This window comes from Lathyrus oleraceus, chromosome 5 (assembly GCF_024323335.1).
Source record: "Lathyrus oleraceus cultivar Zhongwan6 chromosome 5, CAAS_Psat_ZW6_1.0, whole genome shotgun sequence".
Taxonomy (NCBI): Eukaryota; Viridiplantae; Streptophyta; class Magnoliopsida; order Fabales; family Fabaceae; genus Lathyrus; species Lathyrus oleraceus.
In genome coordinates this window covers 550,807,890-550,822,323 of record NC_066583.1, presented here as the reverse complement: position 1 = coordinate 550,822,323, position 14,434 = coordinate 550,807,890, and the positions used below count along the sequence as shown (strand labels likewise).

Sequence of the window (14,434 nt, the reverse complement as noted above, 5' to 3'; positions counted from 1 at the left end):
AGTTAGGGTTTGTGTTGATTCCTTAAGTCAAAGTGCGACCAACCATTGATTCTCAAGGGGCTATATTTAAATGCATGATCTCTAAGGATATAAAGCACCTTTCAATCTCATTTTGATCAAGAGTACATCAAAGTTTTGTTGCTTGCTTCTCAAGAAAAGTCAAAGGTTCATGTGTTTATTTCCAGGTCGTCTTCAATAAGTTACCTCAAGCTTTGAGAAATCTAATCAAGATACATTAAAGGACACATTATTTTGAGTTCATATGATCATCCATGTGCTTTTAAATGCAAGTAAAGTCCAAGTACACAAGTTTGTTCCAAGTTGTTTGACCAAAAAGTCAATATTTGAAGTCAAAGTTCCAAGGATCACAACTCCTTCAATTCTCAACATTATTGAATGCTTCTTTTTGCATATGACTATTCTTAGCATCCTCTAAAACTTCTATTTACATGGAAAGATTCAACTATTCTTTAAGGATCATCAAAAGTTTGGAGACATTATAGGTCATTTGTGGACTTAGTGAAATTTGACATATTTTCAAGTGACTTTTTCTCAACTTTTAAGGATAGTAACTTCTTCAATTTTCAACATTTTACGCTGATTATTTTTGCAAAATATCATTTGTGATACCCACTATAAGGTTTCTTCGAGGATCATGATCAAATTATGCTTGGAAGGCCATGGAGTTCATTGAAACATTACAGGTCATTTTCAGACATTTGAGACTTAGATTTTTATAGGTTACATGACCAGTTTTTCTTGCCAACTTTAACATGCCATAACTTTGTGCTCAAGCATCCAAATTCAACCTTTCTTGGCACATTGTAATCTTTGTTGTGATGTCAACACATTGCAAAAATAATGGAACCAAAAAGCCTCCTGAGCAAGATGCCCCATTAAGTTGAACATGGTGACTTGGACCTGAAGAAATCACCATTGCCCGAAATTTGAAATTCACTAATCTCAATTCCAAGCCAAATTAGCACGCGTTTTGGACCTAAACATGTTTACACAAGTCTCCAGAAGTTAATTGACCCTTGAAACGCATCATTTGACTGAGTTTTAATGAGTTGCAAGTCATGCTTTTCTCATTTCATGATCAAATTCATTTTACACGAATTCAGCTTGATTCCACACGTATTTGGATCCAAACACATTCCCTATAAATAGAGGAAGCTAATGCATTCATTTCTAAGCTTTGGAGAGCCAAGAAATCCCTGCTGTAATATGAAATTTTCCAGAAAACTCAACTATCATGTTTTGAATTCCGGCTTATTTCAATCCAATTTCTTGATTCTATTAGCATCTTCGGCATCCTCTGAAACTTTTGCAATAATTCCCAAGCTCTGAGACCTTCTGAAGTGCTCTAACCAGATTGAGCTTCATCAACTTCGGATCACCATTTGGACAAGGTAGTTTTGAGCACGATTTGAACTCAAACAAGTTACCATAATATAGTCCTTCATTCTCTGATGCTTTCCCCTAACTTATTTGGTGTTGATTGATCGTGTTCATCATTTAATTTTATTTTTCATGGATTTCTTGCTTCGAAAATATCTCTGAAATTCCCCGTGCTCAGTTTAGATAAATGAATTTGGAGCATGAGGTTGAATTCGTGATAAGGAGATGATCACATTGGTGATGGTTTTCTATCCTGAAGTTACCAAACAATGAAACTCCGGTGGAGGACCATCGGAGAAGACGATCAGAGTTTATCTCATGTCATTTGAGTTTGAGACACGCTGGACAAATAAAATAATTTGATTGGTTCAATTTAAATGCAATTTTGTGTTTCATTTCAGCTAAATCCCATCGTACACCCTAACCTGAGGAGTGTTGGATATGCCACGTCAATTAATGAGGTTTGATCCAACATTCCGTGTTTTTTCTGATTTTAATTTTTTTTTCTATTTCCATTTTTAATTGCATTTTCTTTTAAAATTCATAGAAAATTCATTTTACATCCAAAAAATCCCAAAATAATTTCTAAAATTGTCTTTTATTTTTCTTCATCTGATTTTTATTTTTTCACATTTTATTTTACTGATTTTTTATTTTTCATGGAATTTCTCTTTTCTCCTTTGTTTTAATTGGTTTAAAAATACTTTTCTGCATTTTTAAATTTTGAAAAAATTATTATATGCTTCTTATTTTATTTCCAACCTTCCATAACTTTCTTGACCATTTATTTGGTGTTTTGAAGGACCTTATGGATTCTTCATTTTATTTCTATTTTAAAATCCATTTAAAAATTACTTTAGTCCATTTTTATTTCATTTAATTTCATTTTATATTTGTTTGACATTTATTGACTTCTGTTGGCCTTGGATCATGATGAGGTAAAAACCCTAATCCACCAAAATGGATGATTGATTTTGATGATGACTTGATCAAACCTTTGATCCAATTTGGGTGTGATCTCTCTTGTCCCCTTCTTCTTCATCTCTTTCTTTCCCCTAGATCAAATGGATGGCTTGTGTCCATCTTGTTCATGGTGTATGGATTGGTATTTGATGAACTTTCATCATTTCAAATTTACCTCCTAATTGATAATGAATCATTTAAGGTACTTTGAATTGATACATAAGTTTGTCCTAAGCACTATGAAGTATGGATTGAAGTAATGGATCATTCTCCTAGCTTTTGTGCTTGATCATCTCTTTTTTTTGTGGCATGACTTTAGGAGAATAATTTACATATCATTTCTCTAGCATGTATTAAAATTAACATTCTTATTGACCGATCTCAGATAGTTGTGACTTCTACATAAATCCAATTATGATTGCTTAACATAGCACTAAATTTGTCTTAAAAGTAAGACATTTTCATAAGTGAGATTGTAAGTCTCCTATTCCTCATGGTATTGTGTGAAAATATTGCTCCCTTTTTATTTGTGAGAGCTAGTGACATACTTATTAATTTTATCCAATTTAGAATCCTTCTCATGATGATGTATAGGTCCATATTTTCATGCTTGTGGGTGAATAGTTGAGTGTTCTTCAAAAAATGACTAAAATATCTTTAATTTTTTATCACTAACATAATTTACTAACTTCTTATTATATTAACCTTATTTTGATATCATTTATTTTATGCTTTTATTTCTTATTATTTACTTTATGTTTTTATTTTAGCATCTCATATCATATTTTTTCTTTGTCCACTTGGATATTTGTTTATGTTTATGCTCTTTTTCCTTTGTCCATTTGGATTTATTTTTTCTCTTAAGACACTAATAAAGAAAAAACCCCTAAAATTTTTATTCTCTTTATCTATGGACCTAAGGTTACTATCCTTGGCATTGTTATGGAGTTATGGACTTAGAATTAGGACCTTGACCTTTACTTTGGGAGATTTGTTATTTGAGACCTTGGGATTCATCTGATACCTTTGGCTTTGGATTTCTTTTGAAGACTTGTCTGGGTTACTTTGGTTTCATTTGATACATGGATTATTGTTTGCTTATTTTGCTTGAGGCTTAATCCAAATGAGGGAATTCTTGCTTGACTTATATCATAAAGCTTGATATCTCTTGGTTAGATCTTTCCTCCCTAGCTTTTACTTTATGCTCTAGGATAGTCTCTTCTTCTCCTCCCTTTCTTTAATTTTTAAAACTTCTCCCTCTTTTCAAAAATCTTCTTGATTTCAAACTTGAACCGCTTTCTCAATAAACCTTGACTTTTTGTCAAGTGGTTTTCAAAACCTTTTCCTAATAAATGATAATTCACCTTAAGCATATTCAGACCAATTTTAAAAGACTTAAAAATGCATAACTCATTCAAATTATTTTGTGCCTTTTGTGCATCTTTCCCTTTAAAACTTTTTTTCAAAGTTTAGACATGAGTCATTTCAATAGTTGAGATATAATTCTCGTATCTCCATAGTATTGATGATAAATCTTTTCTATCTAAGAGAGCTAGTGACATACTTGTAGATTTTTATCCAATTTAGAGCCCTTCTCATGATGATACAAAGTTCTCATACTCGTGGGTGACTAGTTGACTATTCTTCTTAAAATGACAAAATGTATTTTCATTATAAATAAATAAAAACAAACATCTTTGATATTTTTACCATGAACTACAAGGTTTTGATCCTCCATTGCACTTTGTTGGTACGTAGGCATGAGACTTCAAAAGTCTTGGCAAACACAAAAATTAAGAAAACACACACTTCTTTTCCCATCTCTCCAATCGTTTGCAAACAACACCTTTTTCAAACTAAAATGTACATATTTTCAAAGAGGTTTCCATGGAGTACCATGGATGTTCAGGGTGCTAATACCTTCCCTTTGCATAATTAACCCCCGGACCCGTATCTCTTTTTTTATTAGTTTTATTTTAAAAACTTCTTTGGATTTTTTTTCGTACTTTTTCCCTTTTCCTTTGGAAATAATAAAAGCGCGGTGGCGACTCTTGCTTTATGAGTTAAATTAATCAATAGCTTAATCTTAAAATTTTACCGCTACACTCATTCACTATAACTCACCATAACTCCACAATTTTCTCAGTCCTCCCCACTCCCTAAAATTTCTCTAACCGTCACACACACCAGTTCCACTTCTCTCATTATATAACGTGCCCTGTTTCATTCACTTGGAAAACTAGAAAAAAATATAACCACGAATCTACTAAAAAAATTCAAAAACCTACACTAAAATATACACGAACAACAACAACAACAACTTCGCAATAACGATTTCACATTATCAAAAATTTGAAAGAAAGCAGAAGAAGAAGAACGCAAGTAGAAGAAAAAGAGAAGGAAATACCGAGTTTCGAACCTGAGCGGATTCGTCCCGAGCGGTAATCCTTGAATCTCTTCTCAATTTTCCTTGAATCTCTTCTCAATTGTAGCGTAATTCTCTTGATCATGATTTTTGTTGTAAGTTTTAAACCAGATTGATGCCTTACAAAACCTAATTCTCCTTGCTTGAATCTCTGTTTATATAGTACTGTTGTATCAACTATTTTTTCTAATTGGAAGTTAGGTTTAGTTTAGATAGGTTTTTATTGAAATTGGGGGCTAGGGTTCCGAACCTTTTGTGTTTCGAATTGTTGGTGTGGCTAAATTTTTGTGAGTTTTTGCTTAAGGATTTGTATTCAGGATGTTGTTTAGAGCAAATTTTATGTTGGAGGTTATTTGATTTGGGACCGATTTTAGGAGGTTTGAACTTAGATTTTGGTTGGGTTTCAGCGTCCCCGATCTCAACAATTGGTTCAGTTTTTGATATTTTTGTTTGTGGATTCGAATAGAGGGTAAGAAATTAAGGGGGTTGTGTTTAGTTTTGTTAGTTTTGAAGTGGTTGACTGCCAGAGAAGACGATGACGCCACCTACGGACGTCACATTTCTCTGGCGGGTGGTCGGGGAAGAAGGTTGGAAGGGGTGGGCGGTGGGATGTTTTAGAGAGAAGGTGAGAGAACTTAAGAGAAGAGAGATAAAGACTTAGCCCGAATGGCCCCTCTCCCTTTAAAAATTCGCTTTTATGTTCTCCCTCTCAACCTCGGACTTGGGCCTCCCAAACATTGGGCAATGTGCCACTTACTATTGACAACCCCAGAGATTATGGTTATCAATCCTTATAGTGGGCCCTTTCTTTTTTTGTTTTTTATTTTTTGATTGACCCACTTGTTTTTTTTCTTCTTTATTTTAAATAGTTTTTTACTTTAATCTAATCAGTCTTATTAAGTAGATAATTAATTCAATTGATTAAGGTCATGTAATTTGATTAACTAATTTTAATTAACATAATTAATTAATTTCTAAACATGATTTATTTTTAATTGGATCGCCTTACTTTTTGTTTAGACTTAGGCTTTTATTAATTGTGTAGCTTGATTGATTTTTTTTTGTTTTCATTTCTATGTCTTTACTTTTATCACCACATTATCCCATTTGATAAAAATATACTCTGATTCTCATGACGTGTAAATAATGTTACCATTTTTATTTATTTGTTTTTATTACATTAGTTAGTTGTTAATTCAAAATTAGCGTAAAATCAATCATTTAAAAAAAAGAACAAAAACACTCTCGATCCAACATCGAACTTTTTTTTCAAATCTAATCTAAATTGAATTCAACTCGAGTGCTCGACCCAACGTCGAGTACCTCTTCTACTTAATTCAAATTCTTTTGTAAATCAACTTCAAACACTTGATCCAACGCCAAGTCACCCATTTTCAAAATCATTTTCATAATAAACTGGAATGAAAGAGAATTTGATTGGATTTAGACATATTTTCTTCCCGAATACTCGAATATTATTGTAGAGCTCACTATTTGGGTATTTGTTTCCTAATAAAACACAATAAGATAAAGGAATCTTGATTCGTCACATATTTTCTTAATAACCTTTTTGGATGAAAAAGAAGGCGATTGAGTTTAGACCTTTTCCATTCCCGAGTGTTTGGATACTCCTTGTCCAGATACTCGTCTTCACATAAAATTGATCTCAACTCATCAAACCTCGTTTTTGCCTGTGTGCGACTTTGAAAACATTTTCATAAATTGGTTTGTTTTAGCCATTTCAACGCGAAACAAACAAAGACTTCAGCCTCCAAAAGTGAACAGCAAGCAAAGGTTTAACCACTCGAAATGTCTAATGCATCATTCTCTTAAAAGAAATTAACCGGTACGTGGTTTTCTACTTAGAACTGCGTGGTCTTTAGTGCCTCATTGTAGCAGAGGATACATAGGAGTGAGATCATCTCGTCAGACCCAATAAACTAAAAACAAAAACCATTTATTTTCTTTTTCCTTGCATAATAAGTAGAAGATCGCAAACGATTCGCACTAACACACATTCGCATTACTAACTAAATGGGTACCGTTGAGTACAACGGATGTGGGAGATACTAAGTGCATAATTGACTACCGAACCCGGTCTGATTGCGACGATCAATTTTCTTAGCTTTAACGGAATTTATTCGATATTTTCTCATTCCTTTAGAACAAATAAAAATCAATGACGACTTTGTTGTATTTCGAATGTATGTGTTCAATTTATTTTTTTGCCACGACACCTCCCATTAATTTTGTAGACAAATTCTCATATTAATATATATTAATGATAGAATATATATTAATGAGAAAAGATAATGTATAATAGTCCTTAAATATTTACATAATCACAATTCTATAAATTAAGAGGCTTTAATATGTGGTTTTTAAAAAAAATGTTAAAAAGAATATGTAAAAGAAAGCTTGATTGTACATTACATGTTCAAGAGAGTAAAAACAATTGCTTTAGATCTATGTCCTTAATTTTGTGTTTTCTTTTTACAGTAATTTTTTAATATATAAAAAGTGAAAATGAGACCTGCATTTTCTCGAGAAAATTTTACTTAGTCACAATCAGAAATAATTATTTGAGCGCATACATAACATAATTTACTTATTTTGAAAAGATACATTATTTTATTTTATATATTCATTATGTCTAAGTTTTATTTTTAAATTTTAGTGTATGTCTAAGCAAGTGTTGCTCCATTTTGTAATACCAAATGGAAAGGATAACTATGACAAAGTTGGCAATGGCAGAGAATCTTTACCAGTCAAAAGTGATAGGGGTGGACTCAGAATATTTTAAGACCACATTAGTGACAACACTGAAAAACTAACTTCTTGGGACCAACTTTAGGTTTTTATTATTCAAGTATTATTGTCCGGTTGGAACTGAAAAAGAGTTAAAGATGCGTGTCACCATAGTGGCTCCTTATTCCATCTTGTACGTTGCCAAAAACAATATATCTTCCCAACTAAGGCAAATGAAAACCCTATACTATCCTTATACGTATATCAATTAAAATTAAATGTTGTTTTGTGAGACAAAGCATCAACCCGTTTCAAAATAAGCTATGTAGCATAACACTTCTAAATGTATATCTATCAGTGTTATTGTCTGTAACCGACAACTAATACTTATATTTTTATTTATTTATTTATTTTTTAATAATTATTAATGTCAACGTATCGGTATCTCTGGTGTTTTTGATGTCTCAGTTTTGTAGTTTTAACAACAAAAGTGCAATAGAGTAATTTGGCATATATAGTCATGATGATGAAAACCCAATGCAAAGAAAGGGGTGCCCCAAAAAGTCATCATCGAGATGCAACACGAGGCAGTGAAGAAAACAGGCATTATTTTATGTAATGGCGCAAGTAATCAAGAAAGCAAAAGAGATTAAGGTGTCACGTGCACACGTGCCGTGCCAGTCAGTCGGTGCATCGTTTCTCATAATAAACAACAATGTACCGCACGAATTGCGGGTTGCTATGATATTTCCTACCACGCTCTCTACTTTCACGCGCTGAAGATGAGTCCACGTGGGCTTTTGTAGCGGAATCTCTGTAACTTGAACTTGATCGAATGGAGCGTGAAGAAATACACTCGTGAATTCGCGTGGGGTATGAAATGGATGCAGGAGTTTAAATACTGGTCTCTCTCCCCTCCGCATTGGACGGCTCAGGCCTCGGTCTGGTCCCCTGGACCGTATCTTGTATGGGTCCTACACTCAAATGGTTTTATTTTTTTTACTATAGTACTATACTCTATCTTTAATTTAGAATCTTTTACAAATTACAAATATTAAAAATAAAATATTAGTGACTAAAAATTATAAGTTAAATTCACATTAATATTTTTTATAATTCATAATATAATAGGAGAGAAAAGATATATTTGTATTCTTTAAAAACTTAATAGATATATTATAAAAGAAAAATTACATGAAAATTTATAAAGAATTTTATTAAATTAAATTATAAATATATAAAATAGATTTTATAATAAAAAAAAAACAAGTACATGTTTGCCTAGACAATAGTATTGAAAAATTAGAATCAACCATATTAATTACATAGTGTAACTTTTACTATTGTGTTTCTCTTATCTTATATTATGTATCTTGATACTATAGAATCAAATATATATATATATATATATATATATATATATATATATATATATATATATATATATATATATATATATATATATATATATATATATCGTGGTTATTCAGACGAATCTAAGAGTTTCGACTGGGAGGGCGAGGGTCACGTGAGAGAGTGTCCTTGCTGACTCTGAGAATATAGACGACCAATAATCTTTCTAATAATTGGGGAGCGATTAAGACCACGTCCAGAGGAAAAAATTCAGGCATCGATGATCCCTATAAATACATTCTCCCTCAAGGGAAATAGGAGGTTCTCAAGTCATGCAATTTTACTACTACTCAGAGAGCACTACGCTCCTAGTCAATTTAATCATTCGCCTACAACAATGTCGACCACCAATAGGGTTTCTCATCTCACTTGAGTTGGCCTCTCAAACAGCCTCAAAAACCACTATATGTGATTACTCGTCATCGTGAGCTAGCCTTCACCCCAAATTTGTAATATACTTATTAGGATTTTTGAGTCTCTCTGCTTTTGCAGGGGAAACACACACACCCTGTTTTTTTTAGATAGTACAGTGACGTCCACCGTGGGCCCCCAGTAAAACTAACTTGGATCACACCCATTTTTAACCACCATCATTTTCCTTGTCATGCCCTCAACTCCAGCACCTAACTATTATCGACCATGGTGAACATAAGAGCTCTATCATCTACTCCGAGGATACCAGCGATACAGGCGATGTCGAGGCCATGGCAGAGACGCGAGCATCCATAGACGAGTTGTGATGCCACAACCGACCGTTGGAACATGAGACAGCTCCAACGAAAGGTCAATCACATGGAAGAGGTGGAAGCTTTTGGTACATGGGCCTTCCACGTGCCTCTTTTAACAACTATCCATGTAAATTATTGTTAGGCACATTCAATAAGGTTGCCCTCAGATGGTACATGGGCCTTCTGCGTGCTTCTTTTAACAACTATCAAGAATTGATGAGAAAGTTGGTACATCAGTTCACTACCAGTCACCACCAGAAGATGTCCACCACGAGTCTATTCAACATTCGTCAGAACCACTAAGGAACTATCTCGCTCACTTCAATGAGGCCACCATCAAGGTTGTTTCTCTGAACCAAGAAATGTTTGTAGGGGCCTTCCAAAATGGACTAAAGGCGGGACACTTCAATGAATCTCTCGCCTAAAATCCAACGCTCACGCTAGTCGAGATAGTCACCAAGGCGGAGTGTTATATCAAAGGACAAAAAAGTAATGTTGAGAAGAAGGCCCACGACTTCAAGGGTCGCGTTCCTAACACTGGGAGCTCCCATCCCTCAAGGAAAAACAGTTATATCTCGTCCATAAAAGACAAATCCATGTTCAAAAAGGTGGGGAATGTGATAGAGAGTTTCACTCATTTGAATAGCTACCGAGAATAGATTTGTCGCGATGTACTCCACCTGCACAACATACCGACACCACCTGCCCCCAGGTCCGAGGTGATGGGATCTGAGTCTTAAAGGTGGTTTAAGTTCCAAGGGTAAAAGGACATCACACCGACGACTACTACCACTTAAAGAAGGAATAGAAAAGTTGACACGGAAGGACAACCTCAAGAAGTATGTGAAGGGAGACTCCTCAAACCAGGCGGAACAACGTAACCTCTAACACCCTAAAACCCCGACTTGCAAATAAATAATAAAATTCAGATTTTAAGATGCTACTCTATCACCACACACATACTTTTTAAATATTTTCAAAACACGCAACATAACTCAAATAAATAACATAACTTCAATTATTCATCAAATTGAAAATACTTAATCAAAATAACATAATCCAACGATTAACTTAAAAAAATAAAATGACATGTCCTCGATGTTACAGATTAGAGCATTTAAATAAATAAAAACATCGATAACGGTAAAGTAAGTGAAGAAAAGCTCGAAGGTCATCTTCCAACTCACATCACTACTTACTCCTCATGAGCATCTATAAAAAAATGTACAAAGCAACATAAACACAAACAAGAAAGTGGTGAGAATACGCTCAAATATATTAATGGTGTAAGAGAATGCAAGACTAGATAAAATTACTCAATCAACAACACACATTCAATTACCCAACAATACAACAATGCAATAATTCAATTCACATAACCTTTATGTACGCAATGTGACTCACAAATCGGCTCAAAGCACGTGGTACCAGTTTGGACATTAGAGGTTTGTTACTGATCTCGACCACTCAACATTGGTTCCTCATTCAAAATGAGTCACCGCCTCTGAACCCCAGACAATCACAGACCCTCACTTCTAAACCCATGACTCGCCACTTTCAACATACATACACAATATGATGCATGGCATACAATAATTCAACAATAACAATTATGGTTCCACTTCTAACCGTAACCAACAATGCAATACAACATTCAGAAGTAGTCCCCACTTCTGAACTACACACCTCAACATAACACATACAATTATATTCGCAACAAATAATTGTATTCATAACATAACAACTCATACACATGATCATAATTCAGCACATACAATCATGCAGAGTAATTCATTTATTACTTTATCATAATAATAATTCACATTAATTAAATAATTACACCAATTACCCCAAAACAATAGTCAAGCATCGACTACACGAGGAAACATCATCAAAAACTGGACTAACCACTCAAAAAACAAGCCCCTAAAGCATGACGACCAGGTCTTCATCTAGGTGAGGACTGTCTCCCAACCTGTTACCACCCCCGTTTCATTACCAGTCACATATTTGATGACCGACAGAAGAATCCATACCTAGAGACCATGACAGTCTCCTCGTTACCCTATTGTCGACCGTCACCTGACCCAGGCACATGACAGGCAGCCTGTCACGCTTGTGATACCCATCATGTTGTTGCAGAATACAGTTTTCTGTGTTTTGGCCATGGGAGCTCATTTGAAGTTCTGATTTCGACCCCTAGTACCCCACTTTGCATAGAAAACAATAGATGCATATGATACAGGGATTAAATCATAACGTACTCATCGATTATCATTCAATTTCATCAATTAATCCTGATTTCAAGATTAGGTTTATAACATCAAAACACATAAATGGAAACAACCAAATTCATAAGTCATACTAACATGTTATACATAATATTCATCATATAATAGAGCATGAATTCATACACAAACAAACATTGCAAGAATCATGGATTACACATAATTACATTCAAGGATTCATAAAACACAAGTATGGTGAATAAAAACCTATATGAGGGTGAGGATCCCTCTCTATACTTTATGCAATACACCTATACAAAAGTAGTCCCCTTACCTAAATTTCAAGTAAAAGCTCCAAGCTTGGCTATGGATTCTCTTTTCTCAATTCTACATACTGTTAAGTTTGGCTCCTCTCCCTTTACTATTTATTTTAACCTAAAAGTATATAATCAATTTCCTCTTCACACGTTTACCCCTCCACTAATCTCTATTTTCTCCTATTCCCCTTATTTTTCTACTAATTCTATTTTCTGTCCCAATTCACTATTTTTCTCTTATTTTTCTATTTGTTTAATTAATATTATACTATTTTACTTAAATAAACTAATTAAAATTCTCATAGCCCTCAAACACCACATAACACATATTATCACCAATTAAATTATTAAAAGCATATTAAATTATTTAAATAGATAAATCAAACAACAAAATTTTAATAAATAAGTTAATTGAATTCAAGGTGTCACAAATCTTCTCCAGTTATAGAATTCTTGCCCTAAAAAATTACTTGAGCGAAATAGCTTTGAATAAGACTCTCTGATCTGAATCTCCAACTCCCACGTCATGCTTCCTCCATCAGGTCATCCCCATACGACCTTCACCAAGAGGATCTGTTTGCCTCTCAAGTGCTTCACTTCATGATCCTCAATCTGCAAAGGTGATGCCTCAACAGTCAAGTTCTCTCTCACTTGCACATCATCCATCTGAATCACATGAGACAGATCTTAAACATACTTATGAAGTTGAGACACGTGAAACACACTGTGAAGACTCGAAAGAGATGGTGGTAAAGAAACTTTGTAGGCCACTTCTCTTACTCTCTTCAAAATATGATAAGGACCGATGAAACGTGGCGTGAGCTTTCGAGATTTCTAAGCACGACCAACTTCATTCACTGGAGTGACTCTCAAGAATACATGATCTCCCTCTTGGAATTCAAGTGCTTTCCTCCGCTTATCATGATAACTCTTTTATCGACTTTGTGAAGCTCTCATCTTCTCCTGAATCATCGTGATTTTCTCAGTTGTATACTGAATGATTGCTGGCCTAAGCACAACACTTTCGTCGGGCTCGTACCAACACAAAGGTGTCATACGCCTTTTACCATACAAGGCCTCAAACTGTGTCATTCCAATACTAGAATAGAAATTGTTTTTCTAAGTGAATTCAATCAACAACAAGTAAGTATCTCAATTACCTTCTTGCTCTAACATGCAAGCTCTCTACAAATCCTCCAACGACTGGATAGTCCTCTCTATCTAACCATTCGTCTGCAGATGGTAAGAAGAACTCAATTACAATCTGGTTCCCAAGGCTTCCTGTAAACTCTACTAGAACCTCAATGTGAATGTTAGATCTCTATATGAAATAATACTTGAATGAATACAGTGCAAACTCATAATCTTCTCGATATAAACCTCAGCTAGCTTTTGCAATGGATAACTGATCTTTATCAAAATGAAATAAGCCGATTTAGTCAGCCTACCCACCACAACCCAAATCATATCACTTCCCTTAGAAGTCTTAGGAAAAATCATCATAAAAATCCATATAAATGCTATCCCACTTCCACTCTAGAATAGTGAACGGTTACGTAAATCTTGACGGCTTCTTATGCTCAATCTTTGAATTCTCACAAGTCAAGAAAGAATAAACAAACTCAGTAACATCCTTCTTCATTCCTGGCCACTAAAACATTTTCATTAGATCTTGATACATTTTAGTAGCACCTGGCTGAATACTAAGAACACTTTTATAACCTTCTTCAAGGATACTCTTTTTAAGCTCTAGCACATCTTGCACACAAAACCTGTCACAAAATCTCATGACACCATTCTCATCAATTCTTAAATCTACTTCTTTATCTTGATTGATTAACATCAACCAGTCAATCAATCTCATGTCAATTTTTTACCTTTCTCTGATCTCTTCAAGAATACCACTGGTCAGCTTTAGCATACCTAACTTCACACTGTTAGGAGTCACGTCGCTTGCCAAACTAAGATCTCGGAATTTTTCAACTGAATCCAACTCTCGAACCATCAAAGACAACACATGTAAGGAATTCCTACTCAACATCTGCTACCATATTAGCCTTACCAGGATGGTAACTCAAACAAAAATCATAATCAATCATAAATTAAAGCCATCTCCTCTGCCTCATACTCAATTCCTTTTGGTCAAACTCTTATGATCGTTGAATACTTCAAATCTGGAGCCATACAGATAATGCCTCCAAACTTTAATCC

General features: G+C 34.3%; 1 protein-coding gene across 1 annotated transcript; it reads right to left on the bottom strand.

Annotated features, from left to right (window-relative positions):
* Window positions 1-13,156: 13,156 nt before the first annotated feature.
* LOC127082000 (uncharacterized) lies at window positions 13,157-14,228 on the bottom strand. The gene is made up of 5 exons (XM_051022226.1): window positions 14,101-14,228; window positions 13,903-13,995; window positions 13,604-13,667; window positions 13,384-13,544; window positions 13,157-13,322 (listed from the first exon to the last, which is right to left on the bottom strand). The coding sequence occupies exons 1-5, from the start codon at window positions 14,226-14,228 to the stop codon at window positions 13,157-13,159; spliced, it is 612 nt and encodes a 203-aa protein (XP_050878183.1).
* Window positions 14,229-14,434: the final 206 nt, after the last annotated feature.

Coding starts and splice junctions, on each gene's coding strand:
- LOC127082000 (XM_051022226.1), bottom strand. CDS start 14,228: ATGGTTCGAGAGTTGGATTCAGTTGAAAAATTCCGAGATCTTAGTTTG. Junction 13,996..14,100: donor CTTGAAGAGATCAGAGAAAG/GTAAAAAATTGA, acceptor ATTTTGTGACAG/GTTTTGTGTGCAAGATGTGC. Junction 13,545..13,603: donor CATTGCAAAAGCTAGCTGAG/GTTTATATCGAG, acceptor TATTTCATATAG/AGATCTAACATTCACATTGA.